This window comes from Sceloporus occidentalis, unplaced genomic scaffold, assembly GCF_023333645.1.
Source record: "Sceloporus occidentalis isolate IW3139 unplaced genomic scaffold, rSceOcc1.0.p SCAF_3, whole genome shotgun sequence".
Lineage (NCBI taxonomy): Eukaryota > Metazoa > Chordata > Lepidosauria > Squamata > Phrynosomatidae > Sceloporus > Sceloporus occidentalis.
Window position 1 is genome coordinate 232,506,802 of NW_028316983.1, and position 14,885 is coordinate 232,521,686.

The window sequence follows — 14,885 nt, forward strand, 5'->3', positions numbered from 1 at the left end:
GCTCAGTTGTCATGGCTTTGTGGTTCTCTGCCTTCAAGCTGCTTCTGACTTATGGCAGCCCTCAGGTGACTCTGGGATTTTCTTGGCAAGTTTCTTCAGAGGGGGTTTGCCCTTGCCATCCTTTCAGGCTGAGAGAGTGTGACTTGCCCAAGATCACCAAGTGGGTTTACATGGCTGAGCCAGGATTTGAACCCTGGTCTCCCAGAGTCATAGCCCAACACTCAAACCACTACACCATGCTGGCTCTATCCTATGAAATCCTGCAATCTGTGCTTTAATGAGGGGCTGAAAATTCTCTCCTACCTCTAATGACAATCTACAGGATTTTAAGCCCCTGACCAAACCTCAAACTACATAAGAAAAACCCTACTGAATCAGCCCAGAGGCCTCTCTAGTCTCACATTTTGTTTCCTGCTGTGGTCAGCCAGTTGTCTTTGGGGAAAACCACAAGCAGCTGGAAGCGGAATTAAACCCAAGATTTCACACTCTTAACATACTGTGTTATAATATTAGGTAATAACACTTTCTCATTGCCAAACTCTTCCCATAATGTTTAAGTCCCAGTCAACAAAGGCACACAGTGACGTGGATCAAGTTTCCTACTTGCATTTTATGCTTATTATATTAATTTCTTCTGAGCCTACCTGTGAAATTACTGATAGAAAGCATCACTCAGTTCCTCTTCTCCTTACTCTATGGTGGTGGAAATGGGAGTAATTGTTATTTTCCCTTTTCCCAAATTTTTTATATGGTGAAACATCACTATTTACTATACAGTATTAAGGAAAAGAAAGAGAGAAAGTTGTAATAAATAAAAAGTGGGAAAATGGCAGTTTGTGGGCCACAAGCAAGCAATAGCAATAGCACTTTACATTTCTATACCGCTTCACAGTGAACAAAGCACTGTCTAAGTGATTTACAATGTGTTAGCCAATTGCCCCCAACAAGCTGGGTACTCATTTTACTGACCTATGAAAGGATGGAAGGCTGAGTCAACCTGGAGCCCTGTGGAACTGAACTCACAATAGTATTTAGCCACTGCACCACCAGGGCCATGTGCAGCCCCCAAGTTCATTTTTGAGGTGCATGGTGCAGTTCAGCCTTCTTTAATGTGGTATCCTCTGGAAGTGTTGTACTACAAGTCGCATGTTCACCTGATAACAGGCTGACAAGGTATGGTAAGAGTTATCCCTCTTAATTCACCCAAACCCGGAGTTCTCTTCAGTTATTACTGGCATATACAGGTGTAAATGGTCCTAAAAGTTACCAAGCCTTTTGCAAAACTAATTTCCCCAACATTTGAAGTAACCCTGATAGTTGGTTGGAACCTCTCAACCCTCCCCCCACCACCAGGTAACAGTGGAAGATGCCCTTTGCCTATTTCTAGCTTGGGGAACACAAGCACTTCTCCCTGCCCCTATAAGCAATGAACTGGCCAGGAGGAGAGTCCATCACAATGCAATAGTGAGTCCTGGGGTGGTAACAGGGTATCTGTAGCAGAGTTCCTCAAGTAGAATGCTTATACTATGCTTGACTCCCTAGGATCTCAGCTATAGTCTGGTGATTGGATGGTATCACTTTGTAGAACACTCCAGTTAAAGAAAGTTTCCTTCTTGGTCAACCCAAGTATTTCCTGAAGTTTTAATCCTGCTCTAAAGTAGCATGAATGACAGAAGTGACATTTTCAAACAAACCTTTTTGACTACATTGTTCCTCAGACTTTCTGGAAACAATGTGCTTTTAGAAAAAGAGACTCCACTTCATTGACAATATCTTTTCTCACATATTAATGGTTTAAAGAGAGAAAGAAAGAGGGAGAGAAGGTTAAAGGGGCAGCTGGGATCGTGTTTCTCTAGTCACTCACGCTAGCTAATTCAGTTAAAAGGCAGTTGTTGTTTTGCATTCAGAGGACATGAAAAATAGCTATAGGCATTTGCTCACAAGCTTAACAGCATGAGAGAAAGTCAGTGCATTCAACAACCTGTGAAGATTTCATGTGTTTGTTTTTAACTGTTTAAGGACAAAGACTGCACCTGAATATCACTGAACAAGGGATGCAGTTTAAAGAATTGGAGAAGCTGGTATTTATGCAGTAGCCTCATCTTTCATTAAAAAGAGTTCACCTGAAGGTTACTTAGTTGGAAAAGCTTTCTCAGAGGTGTCCCACACAATATGTAAAGGTATAAAACGAAGGAAGGAAGGGCGGGAGGAAGAGAAAGAAATGTGGCCACATCTTTAGGCTGAGGTGTGCATTCTCAAAACAGCAAGTGCCAGAAGAGGGCACAGGAGAGCTGATATCCCCCAAAACTAGGCTGACCATATTTCCTTGAGACAAAAGCGGGACATTGGGATGGCAAAAATGGCACGGGGTTATGTCATATTCTGTATTCATGAAAAAGGAAGACAACAAAAGTTTTTATTACAGGAACATATTCAGCTAATTGTTATTCTTCAATGACAGAACTCATACAAAAATTTAGGTAGACAAAGAGGGGGACTGTACTTCACCATGATCGGCCCACGAATATTTCTCCAATGAAGTAATCTTATGCAACAAATTTTGGTCTTTCAACACTTTATCATAAAACCTCTCACACTCCATGATACATTTTTTTGACAACCACAATTTCAAACAGGGATTTTCAAACCATTTTCGCAACAGAACAGGGCATTTTTCTTGAAAACAGAGCAAAATTGGCATTTATATTAAAATGATGGGATGGTCTGAAAATATGGAAAAAATGGTACTGTCCCATTTAAAATGGTACATATGGTCAGCCTGCCCCAAACCTATTTGGTGGGCATCTTGAGCAGAGATTTGTAGATGGACCATTGTTAAACTTGATAGGAAAGAATTAATTTGTCAGTTTCTGAACCATGTCATATTTGCCCATCTTTGCCGAATCTGTTAATTTCAGTCTTCTGGTTTGTTCCTCATTTTTCTGAATTTAGGCAAATCATTGATGCATTTCCATGTGCATGTACATTTCATGTTTCATGTGCATTTCTAATGTATGTATTACTGAAGGATGTGCACTTTTTCTTCCTTAAATGTATGCATTTTCTGCAAGAAAAAATTGTGCACTTTTCCAGAATATATGGAAAGGTGCACGAATATATGCATTTTTGTTTCAGTTTTTTTGGTTGGAGAACTATACTGTAAACATTAGGGGAAGTGAGAATGTTGGTATAAAAGTGCATTCTTTTGCTCATTGGTTGGGAGCGCAAATTAGCTAAGTTTGTAAAAAAATTCAGACTGAAATTTCTCTTCCATCCCTAGATGCACTTTTAATCCTTCTTTCCTAACATATTAACATACATTTTTAATCAACAGAATAAGTAATTTAATTTTTTCTCTCTCAAGCTGTGGCATTTTCTCTCTCTCAAACATGCATTTTGATAGGTCTTTTTGCATCAGGAACTGAGTCACAGCATTCAGGATGTGAGAAATCTGTTAAATAACTAGGTTCCAATTCACATAGTTGCTTAGGAGGTGCCAGTAATGGTTCTTCAGGTAAGCAAACCTGAGGTGCATCCTGTGAGTTGGCTGGATCAGAATGTACAAGTAGACCTCTCGGTGGACAAGAGATATCAGATAATTTCCCTCCTGCATGCCTTCCAAAACAAAACACATTTTCCATGTGAAATTTCTGCTTTGTGACAAATTGGTTGACCCTCTGCAGGTTCAATACAGTTCACCAGTCTTTGGTTTTCTTGGGAGCCAAAAATAAAATTAACATCCTAGAATTCTCAGTACTGGCTCTTTAAGGCCTTTATATAAACCAGGTGTGCTATGGCTTGGAGTATCGGATAGTATCTCTTGATAGACTTGGGCATGTAGGATTGGACAAAGTAATCCAGATGCTTCTGGAGGAAGTCAATTGTATATCCATCTCTCACTGTCCTGCAAACCCAAGTATTAGGGGATGTGTGTTCCCGGCAATTGGCAAAATGCTGAAGACATGCTTGCACTGAGAGATATTCTGAGTGAAAAGGACTGGTGTGGCCTCCTATTCTCCTTGTTAGCAGAGGAAGCAGATCCTCTATTAAACCCTGAGGACTGTTGTTGTCTAGGCTGTGGCTCGGAAGAATTCCAGTTAGATCTGAAAGGTCTAAGAAATTATGAAAACTGTAGCTTTGGGAGACATTTAGCCTTCTCTGTCAGAAAGTTCTGGTCCTACAATAAACTACAATTCCCAGGATTCCCTAGCACTGAGCCAGGGCAGTTAAAGCAGTCTCAAACTGCAGGGTGTTTTGGCCCTAAGTAGCTGGTGGAAAATTTTGAACATAGTTTTCTCAGAATTATACGAATACTCATGTTATGCAGATATGCAAATAACGAAGTTTAAAAATAATGGTGTGTGCCATCTTAGCTCCCATGTCAGAAAAAATGCTGGATATTGGGGGAGGAGAGAGAGAAATGCATACATATATACATGCATACATCTTGCTTTGCATTAGTTCTTTACAGCACAGGACTCCTGTGTGTGTTTGGATATTAGAGTATATCAGGTCAATGTTGAGTCTCTCCACATTTATCTCAATTTGTTCTCCACAGTTATGCATGATATGCTTCGCCTGCTAGCTTAGAAGTTAACACTATGTGTAGCCATCTTTAGCTAGTAACATGAGAGAGTTCCCTAAGTCACCAAATAATTCAACAGTGGTGGTAGAACCTTGGCAATAGACTGAGCCTCATGTCAACAGCTAAGGTTTTGTCGGTTTTTCAATTGACATCCATTGCTGTAATACGTATTTAGTAGCGTAAGACAGCCACCTGTGGCATATTTTGGGTGTTGTAAAAGGGCAGCAAACCCCCCTTTTTGTTTGTTTTTTAAAATTTGTATTATCAGGAGGGATATTTGTGGAATTTTCACAAATATAGCAAAACAACAACAGGAATGACAACAACTTGACTAACATTGGGCACTACATACAGCAACCTGTAAGCTTACCTTATCTGAAATGTTTGGGGCCAGAAGTCTTGGATTTTGGAGTTTTGGGATTTTGGGACTCAAGTCTAAAACCAAAATTCATGTATGTTTTGTATATACCTTAAACATTGGGCCCTTGGTATCTGCTGGGGTTTGGTTCCAAGAGCCCCTGTAGATACCAAATCCATGGATACTCAACTTCCATTAAATTCAGTGGCACAGTAAGATGGTGTCCCTTGTATAAAATGGCAAAATGAAGGTTTGCTTTTTAGATTTTATCTATTTTAAAAATATTTTCAAACCATATATGTTTGAATCTGTGGATTAAAAAAACCATGAATATGGAGGACTGACTGTAAACGTAGCCTAAAGATAATTGTAAAGTATACACAATATTTTTAATAATTTTGTGCATGAAATGAAGTTGGGGATATCAAACCATCAGAGAACAAAGGTGTCACTATCTCAGCCACCCATGTGGACAATTTTGGATTCTGGAATATTTCAGATTTTGGAATTCTGGATAAGGGATTCTCAACATTTACAAACAGCCCTCGATATCCATGGATTTTTAAAATTCTTGTATTCAAACATTCACGGCTTGGAAATATTTTTAAAATATATAAACTCCAAGAGGAAAACCTTGATTTTGCCCTTTTATATGAGGGACATAATTTTACTATGCCACTGTATATAATTGGACTTAAGTATTCATGGTTTTTGGTATTCACGGAGGGTCCTGGAGCCAAACCCCAGCGGATACTAAGGGCCCACTGAATGGAGAAGGGCTCCATGTGCTTCTTTGTTTCATGCAGCAAAATGCCCCGATAGTTAATTTTCTTGTGTTTTAGTGTGTTTATATCCACTGTTTAAGCCTTTAAACTTAAGACATCATAAACAGGTTGACTTTTATGAAGATACAGAAAGAAGGTATGACCTAGAAAAGTGTTACTTCATATTGTATGCAGTATTGTGGATGCTAAAGGGGAAACAATTAGCGCCAAACAGTTGGATCATTAATTGGACACATGCTAGAAAGGCAATTTGGTTCCATCTGAATTTTTATGCATATTTAGAAATGAATATATGACTTTTTGCCTTTCATGAGTTTAATCCCACAAAATTCCAGTGTGACACATAAAATGTTCACTCACTGTTCCTGTGTATTTTAAGCCAGTATTTTAAATCATTTTGTTATATTTTTCTCATGGCCGTCTTCATCTCTACACCTGTGGGTAGTGTATCCTATTTTGTTTTTTCTTTTAATTGAAAAGGCATGGTCATGAGCACACCTGGGCAATGGTTGGCCATCATTAATCACCCTCAGTGCATCTCTGAGCTGATTTTGCTTTTTAAGACCTTTCACAGACTTTGGGCCCTAGGGAACCTCTCCTCTCTACATACACATGTGCAGACCATGTGATCTTCAGAGGCCCTTTTCCAAATGCACATGCCAAGTGATTTGTGGCAGGTAGCCCCACAAGCGAACATCTTTTCACTGGTGGATCTTAGCTTCAAAATGACTACTCCAAACAGACCCTTGTGTCATTTGGTATCAAAAAACAGTGAGTCTTTCTTGGTTTTAAACTGGAAATGCATATATTTATTCTGCATTATACTTTTATTTTTGTTGAATTTAAAATTGTCCTGCTTTTTGCTGCACACTTCCACGACAACTGTGTTACAAGGCAACCTTAATATACTTAAAAACAAACAAACTATCTTATGATTTTAGTCAGGCTGACTCACTGTAACCCATCTATAGTCATGTGGGGAACTTTACTACAGTGGGTCCTTGTCATCTGCTGGGGTTTGGCTCCAGGATCACCTGTGGATAACAAAATCCATGGATGCTCAAGTCATATTAAATGCAATGGCATAACAAATGGTATATCTTATATAAAATGGTAAATCAAGGTTTGCTATTTGGATTTCATACATTTTTAAACATTTTCAAGCCATAGATGCTTGAATCCAAGGATAAAAAATCAGTGGATAAGGAGGACCAAATGTAGTAGATTTTAACTACTAGCTTCTAGCCTAAACCTCTTCTGAATCTTAAAATGCCATTCTGAGATTACTGGAGGAAAGGCACTATTAGGCGTGCATGAAATAGTATATACCTTTGCACGAGGGATATTTCATAAATATGTGATTTTTGATATATTTTTAAGACAGCAGGGTGAAAATAAACAAATAGCTCTTGCTTTGAAGTCTGCTCTAAACTAGTTGTTCTTTTTGGTGCATAGCTAGTGTCTTCAAGCTCTCCTACACTGTTTTTGTTTACTTTCCATCACTCCTTCACTGTGATAACCAGCTGTTACTTTGATATCTCCTATCCCATGGAAAATGTCCTCCTTATCATAACTGTCCTTCCCTAGAGGAAAAAACTGGCCAACAAAAATCATGAAGGGGAAGTAAAAAAAGACGATTCAGTGTTATTAATATTTTGAACACTTGGCACTGTACAAGGCCAAGCTGCTTCATTAGTGCCAATAGTATATACCATATATACTCAACAATAAGTTGACTCATGTGTAAATTGAGGGCAGATTTCAGGGCCAAAATTATGAATTTGAATATGACCTGTGAATATGTCAAGGTTAAAGCTAAGAGGCATTTAACAAAGGATATAAAGGATGAAGCAAAGTAAAATGATGCCAAACAACTTACAAACAACTGTTTGTGCTCACCCTAAAGGCAGGATGAATGAGGAGCAAACTAAGGTAAATGGTGGTTGTGTGGAGGAGGCCAATAGCTATATATGGGGCTAAGAAAAGATACATGTGTCAAAAAGGATGAAAAGGCAAAGCAATGAAACTGGTGACTATATTAGCAGTGATTATAGCGTTTAATGCAATAACTCTGCATGATTTTAACCCAGATAGCTGACAAACATATACCAATTTCTTTGGTGCTCCTTTCAGGGCAAGCACCAAAGAGCTGCCAGCTCTGCCATTTTTCCACCCAGAAATTTGAAAAGGTCAGATGCAGTGCTGTGGCAGAGATAGTAGAAAAGATTGGTGCTTCTTTTAGGTCCTCTTAAAACAGAATAAGCTCTCACCTTTAGTCACTCTACTCATAGAAGGGGATGGTTTCTTTTTTTGATAAGAATTAAAGTACAGTAAAGTACATTGACTGATGAATAAGTCAACCCAGGGGTTTGGGGTCCATTTTTGACTAAAATTTCTAGACTTATGCATGAGTAGATACAGTAATTCCTGAAAGAGGGCTGTAACAAGAAATCTAATTCTCCCATGTTGAACTGTTTACATATAAAAGTGCTGTTACAGAACCCAACAGGAAAGAACTGCTTCCAAAAGTGACACACAGAGTACAACCCAAAGAAAGCATATAGGCCTGTTACAGTCTGCCAAAATAAAGCTGCTTCGGGTCTCTTTGGAGGTATGCTATTTAAATGATGCATGCATCCTAAGAATCTGGAAGCTGCACCAAAGCTGCACTCCAGTGCTTAGGAATGGAGTGTGGCTTTGGCGCGACCTCCGAACTCTTAGGACCCATGCATCATTTAAATAGCATACCTCCAAAGAGACCTGAAGCAGCTTTATTTTGGCAGTCTGTAACAGGCCTATAGGTTCATACAAAGTGCATGGAGAGAGTAAATAGTGTCGCCCCACCCCCCGCCTCTTGATTATGAGTCACAAAACCTATTTCACACGGGAAATTAATGCTTATATTCTACTGCTAGTCCTAACTAGAGCAGACCCACTGAATACCTATGTACTGACTCACAATTCAATAACTAATCCATTTGGTCTAAAATTAGTTGGGGTAACCAATAAGATTCAGGCTTAAATCCTCTCCGTTGCTAACAAAAATGCATTTGGCAGGATGCTACTGGCGTTATCTTAAAATTCACATCTATGATGGGCTTCATGTACATATAGCGCTCCACACACATTGGAAGCATGTTTTCCAGGGGTATCTGACTATTTGGAGTGCTGCATATACAAATAGAGTCATGGAATTAGAGTTTGAAGGGACCATAAATTACCAACCCCCAGCAATGCAGGAGTACACAACTAAAGCATTCCAAAAAGATGGCCATTCAACCACTGTTTAAAGACTTCCACAGAAAGATGACCCACCATCTTGTGAGACTATCGATTCTACTGTCAAACAGCTCTTACAGTCAAGAGGTTGCTTCCAGTGTTTAACTGAAAGCTTTTTTCTTGTAATTTGAACCCACTGATTTGTGTTTTAGTCTCTGGAGCATCAGAAAAATAAGCTTGCTCAAGAGCCATGATGCAGATATGCATCTGAATGCATATAGTGGGTATGCTGCCTTCCACCATGTATGTATTGGTTCTACACTGAGAGCAACCAAATGGTTTATTGCTGCCCAAAGCAAAAAAAAGCAAAGTACTATGGGGTCAGTCCAATTATTTTAGTATTTGATGTCATGCACAAGCATCCCTGACATTAAAAATACAATGATAAAAACTTTAATGCTACAAGAGCCTTTCATACTCTCTGACTGTAAAAATATAATCAATAACTAATGATTTGCCATCTTGCAATCCCCATTTTACCCTTTAAAGCCACTACATTGGTATGTCCAACTGGACCTGTTACCCTTAAATAAGAAATTCATGGCTAATTTGTTTCTCATGCACTGTCATCTGTGATAACTACATGAAGCCTTCATGTATAAGAAAACTACTACTGTACTGAGAAATGGAAGCTATCCATTAACTTCTATTGTGCTGCTCCCATTTTCTTTACACTAGCAGGCAGGTACTTTTTTATTATTTAGGCAAGCTTTTGACATCTGACTGGCTGATAGAAAGGGGCTGTTAACAGACCAGTACTGTACTTTTTCATCAGCATGTTTTTAAATTGAGTTTTAAATGAATAGGATTTAGTTTTATTGTTCATAAAGCTTTATGTTTATAGAATTCCACAGCAGTTTCACAATGCTGCCTTGCTAGTGAATGTTCCCAACCAAATGCAGAACCCAATGTGCATCTGCATGTGAATGTGCAGGCCATCTGCATGCTCAATGTGCTGCACATCAATTCACAATGAGCATCTGTGCACCATGTTAATCTACATGGAAAACTTCACTTCTGGACTTTGAAGTGACTGTAGCAACTCCATGTGAGACAAAATATGGCCAAATATTCCACAGCAGAATTTGTGTATGCACAAGACATTCAACTGGGTAGCTTTACATATTTTTGTATGCTACTTTTGTGTGATTCATATCCTATGAATAAAGGACCTACAAGAGCCTCAGTTAATAACTGCCCTGGTCAGGTTTTGTAACCTCAGGACTGTGGCTTCCTTTACTGAACCAATCCATCTGTAATGTAGGCCTCCTTTCTTCCTACTGCCTTTCAGTTCACCTGCTTTTAATTTTGTTGTGAGCGATGGAGAGTCCCAGTTTCTTTGGGGAAAAAAGTGGAGTATAAATCAGATAAATTTAATATCTCATTTGTTAGTGGTTAGCAGCATTCACTTGGCTGCTATCAGAAAGAAAATTTGAATTTGATTTGAACTGAAAATTTGAATTTTATAGACCTTGGTCTAACATAGCAAGAGGCTCCACTGGTGAGCAAAGATTCCAGCTGAGCCATTATGACTTAAGCAAGCCATTAAGAATCAGTGCTTGCACCACAAGTCTCAGAAGATGACAAAGCCTAAACCTGAATTTTCATATCCAGTTCTGCACAATTAAACAAATGAAACATATGTCAAATAACATGGTTGGATATAATTATCTGCTTTGTTAGGCACGCAGCAAGGTAATACCAGTTTGAATCAGTTACACCCATGCTTGTTCAGAGTATTTTCTGACCCTAACAGTAAACCCTGCTACAAGGACAATGTAGCCAAATGTGTGCAATTAGGACACAAGGGAAATACCAGCCTGCCTAAGGACACCATAAGGGAAAGGGAGAGAGGAGGAAAAAGTTAAGATTCCTCTTCTCTCCAAACAAAACCCAACACTACTAAACAAGGACTGAATAATCACAGAATGCCAAGTGCCTTGTTGCAAGGGAGAAGCAGAAGACTTTGAGGGAGTTCAAATAACCTAATAAATAACATACCTGTTTATGCTTATTAAAAGATGCCCTTTGGTAACAAAAACAACAGCATACCATTGGAAAGCATATGATGAAAACAACAGCAATAAAACTGAAAAATTACAGAAGCTAGAACAAAACCACTAAAATTTAAGGGAGATATAAAAAGCTTGTAATACCTATAAAACACCTGAAAAGACAGAGACACTTATAGTATGTGTGAGAATGTCTGAGCAAATGAACAAGAAACTTTATGGTACCAGGCAGGCAGGGAAGACTGGTGGATCTGTTGCCATGTGGGCAACAGATCTTCTCTGTTTTACAGCCACTCTTCTTGCAGCTGCTCCAGGTTGTTCAGGACCATTTTAGTGTTAGGTCCTCTTCCTGACTGTATAACCTGGGACAGATGTGGGAGGAACAGCCGTAAAGCAAGAGTGGGTTCCTCATCCCCAAGTCAGTGGAACCACTGACAGTCCCTGCAGAGAAGCCTATCTAGAAGGAATATTTCCATATTTAATGGGCCACAAATAAAGGAGCCCTCTCTGTAATCAATCACCAGCCACTGAAGTTCAGCTGAGAGGGGAAGGGGGGGGGGGGGAGCCAGGAAAGGGACTTGGATAAAGAACTGGTCTAAATCCAATAAGCTAATTCCAAAAAAAAAATGAAGACTTGTTGAATCATTTGGTGACTGGTAAGGTAACAGTTGTGCAAATACATTAACTAAATGGGTCTACTCTATCCAGGTACTAACAATTACATCTGAAGGCATTAGGGGGCCTTGCATACATCACAGCTCTTGCTGTTGTCTGTTGGGCTTCCCCATTTTCAAGGCTCCAAAACTGTTTCGCCTATTTGCAGAACCACATTCTTTGACAGCCAGTGGCATGGGGAAATTTTTTTATAGTCTTATAAAAACAATAGTTGTTTGCTGATCTTAGAGTATATAATTCTATGGTCTTCCCAGTCCTTATTAACGCTCCTTTGCTCAAGACAATCTGCCCAAGTTCTCTGTAACAACAAGCAGCTAAGCCAGTAAGTTCGAAACCCTGAACAGTTGTCTGTGACATCAGCGTTAATCAGCCACTTGCTTCTGGGTCACTTCTGCGGTTTGTGGGCTCTGAGCATGCTTCATTTGGATGATTCAAGAGCTCACTATCATTTGCTAAAGAAAAACAGATACAGCAACAATGTCCATATCTTTGAAATCATACTTAAATAAAACAAGGTACCTGGTGGCCAGCAAGGGATAGGAATGAAGAGGACTAAACCAAGCCTCCTTGATTCGTGGCATGCTCTCATACATCAAGAGGTCCTTCTCAGTCAGCACCACAAGCACTGCCTTCCAATGCTTGTCATTCTCTCCAACCACCTGGGGGGAAAAGGAACGTGAGCCTCAGTGACAAAGAATGTTCTTGGTAGATTGTGAGTGGCAGGCAGTGAGTGACAAGAAAAGCAAGTGAGAACAAAATAATATATACATATTATAAATATTATAAATATATATTAATACAAATTCTGGGTGTGGGCTCTTTGATCTATATTTGACCTGGATAAGACCCATTATTGGAAAAAGCTGGGATACAAATGAAGTAATTGGTTGGTTGGTTGACTGGTTAGATTAGCAGAATAGTGAGCAAGAGAGACAGTGGACTAGAATACTGTGAATACTGTGAAACCAGGGTTTGTATCTCAGCTAGGCCATGGAAACCCATTAGTGGCCTGGAGAAAGTCATACTCTCTCGGCCTCAGAGGATGGCAGTGTAGGGTAGTGGCAAACCCCCTCTGAGGAAATCTGCAAAGAAAACCCCATGGTTCGCCTTAGGTTCGCCAAGATGGAAATGACTTGAAGGCACACAGCAACAGCAAGAGGGACAAAGGATTAATCCTCCTCCCCCCACCCCGCAAAAAACAAACAAACAAACAAACAAACAAAAAAAACAACCCCAAACACAGGCCAGGTTACTTCAGAATAAATAAAAGGCATCACTGATAGCTATGTTTTTTAAACTAATGGCAAACTAGAATTAAACCAAACAGGTTTCTGGACATAGAGAGATTTCAAAAAATCTGGGTAGCATTACCAGGATGGCCCACAAGACTTCCAACATAACTCCCAAAGTTACAACATTTACAATGGCTGCCCAGATGCCAAAGAGAAGAGGTTATCTTATCTGTTTGTGTGTTCGTTTTAAATCAACACAAAAGACATGAATTTTTGTTTTCATGCCAAGACTTTGGTCTCCCAAACTACTTGTCCATTTTTTTTTAAAAAAGTTAAAACATTTCTTGATATATTTCTTTACAAAAGTTCCTCCTGCTCTCTGGCCATCACAAAGTCTACCTAAATAATCTGCTGGGTTGGTCAAATTATTTTGCCACCTGAAACAAATCTCTCACCAGTGCCTAACCTGGAAGTAAAATAAAATCCAGGAAGTATAAACCAAAGAAAAAACAACTTGCTTCCCCCCCCCCCCCAACTAAAACCTACTGCCTTGCAGTGGCTGCTTCACTCTGAGTAAAGATAGGTCCAACCTTGTTCCAGATTTTAAAAGGTTGTAATAGTACTTAGTGGACAGAGCAATCACCCCAGAATTGTCCAGTTGTGATCTTTGGTTTTTTTTAAATGAATTAAAGTTCAGAATTTTTTTGGGGGGGAGGGTATTTGTTTCCTAACATACATGACCTGCCCAGTCAAGAGTTTGCTGAATAGCTAAAAAGTGCATTTTTAATAGAGGCAGCCGACTGATAATCAAATTAAGAGCCATTCTTCTACTGCAGAAAACCATTCTATATTTTTCATTAACTGGGAAAGACCATTACAATAAGAGCTTCTTTTTTTAAAAGGTAACCAAATAATATATTAATGTCAGGCTGTTTTTCAGCAGATATTCAATTTGGGGGAACATAAATAAAGTGCTTTGTGGTTCATAAAGGATACATTTCATAAAGGAGAACTATATGAGGGGAGCTATTTTCTGTGAGTCACATACTCTCAACCCCAGAAAACAAGTATAGGGTCACCATAAGTCTGAAACTACTTGAAGGCACACAACAACAACATTTTACTTATTCGATACAAACAGAAGTCTGACAAAAACATGAAAGAAGGTAGACCTTTGTTTCTATTGTTTGACAGGAAAGAGGGATGGTTTGGCACATGCTGCAATTTATTTTGATCAACTATTTTTCAATGTCTTATCTTCAATGTTTGATTAATGGAAGGATAAACATCTTCAATTTCTCTGAAGATGCCAGCCACAGATGCAGGGCGTCAGGAATAAACTCTTCTAGAACATGGCCCAAAAAATCCAGAAAAAACTATGGATGCCGGCCATGAAAACCTTCGATTTCATGAAGGGTTGACAGTTTTTAATGCTTGCCAGGAGGACGTCTTTTCTTTTTATATTGGTTGTTAACTGCCACTGAGTTGACCTCAAATCATGGCAACCTTGTGAATGAGACATCTCCAAGATCCCCTGTCCTCTATTGCTCTGTTCAGGTCCTAAGAAGGATGCTTTATTATTGTTATTGAATTTTATTATTGAATTGAATTAAATTTATAGATATTAGATGAATGTAGGTACATGTAAATATTATGGCTTTGTTAATAAAAATTATATTTGGAATGAGTGACAACTGTGCCTTTTTCTCAGTTGCATAATTTTTAGTTGGATGGTGCCCAGGAGCTCTTCCTTGGCATTTGTGGTGGTAGCCCAGTACCATCGTGTGCTGTACATGGTGTGTGTGTGTGTCATTGCACAAGGAGATACCACCTTTCATAACAGCTGGAAGCAGATGTACGCTGTAGTAACTGAGGTTATGGCCGTCACCAACATGACTTCAGCCGCAGTTTACAACTCTTCAAGAAGCACAGCTCTTCAGAAAACAACTTTCTAAAATT

The 14,885-nt window shown here is 39.1% G+C and overlaps 1 protein-coding gene across 1 annotated transcript in view; it reads right to left on the bottom strand.

Annotated features, from left to right (window-relative positions):
• Positions 1 to 14,885, bottom strand: part of SNTB1 (syntrophin beta 1) — a 143,899-nt gene that overhangs the window by 9,612 nt on the left and 119,402 nt on the right. The window contains exon 4 of the mRNA XM_089517894.1: positions 12,214 to 12,353. Within this exon, the coding sequence (XP_089374020.1) occupies positions 12,214 to 12,353 (140 nt within the window). The remainder of the gene's footprint in view (positions 1 to 12,213; positions 12,354 to 14,885) is intronic.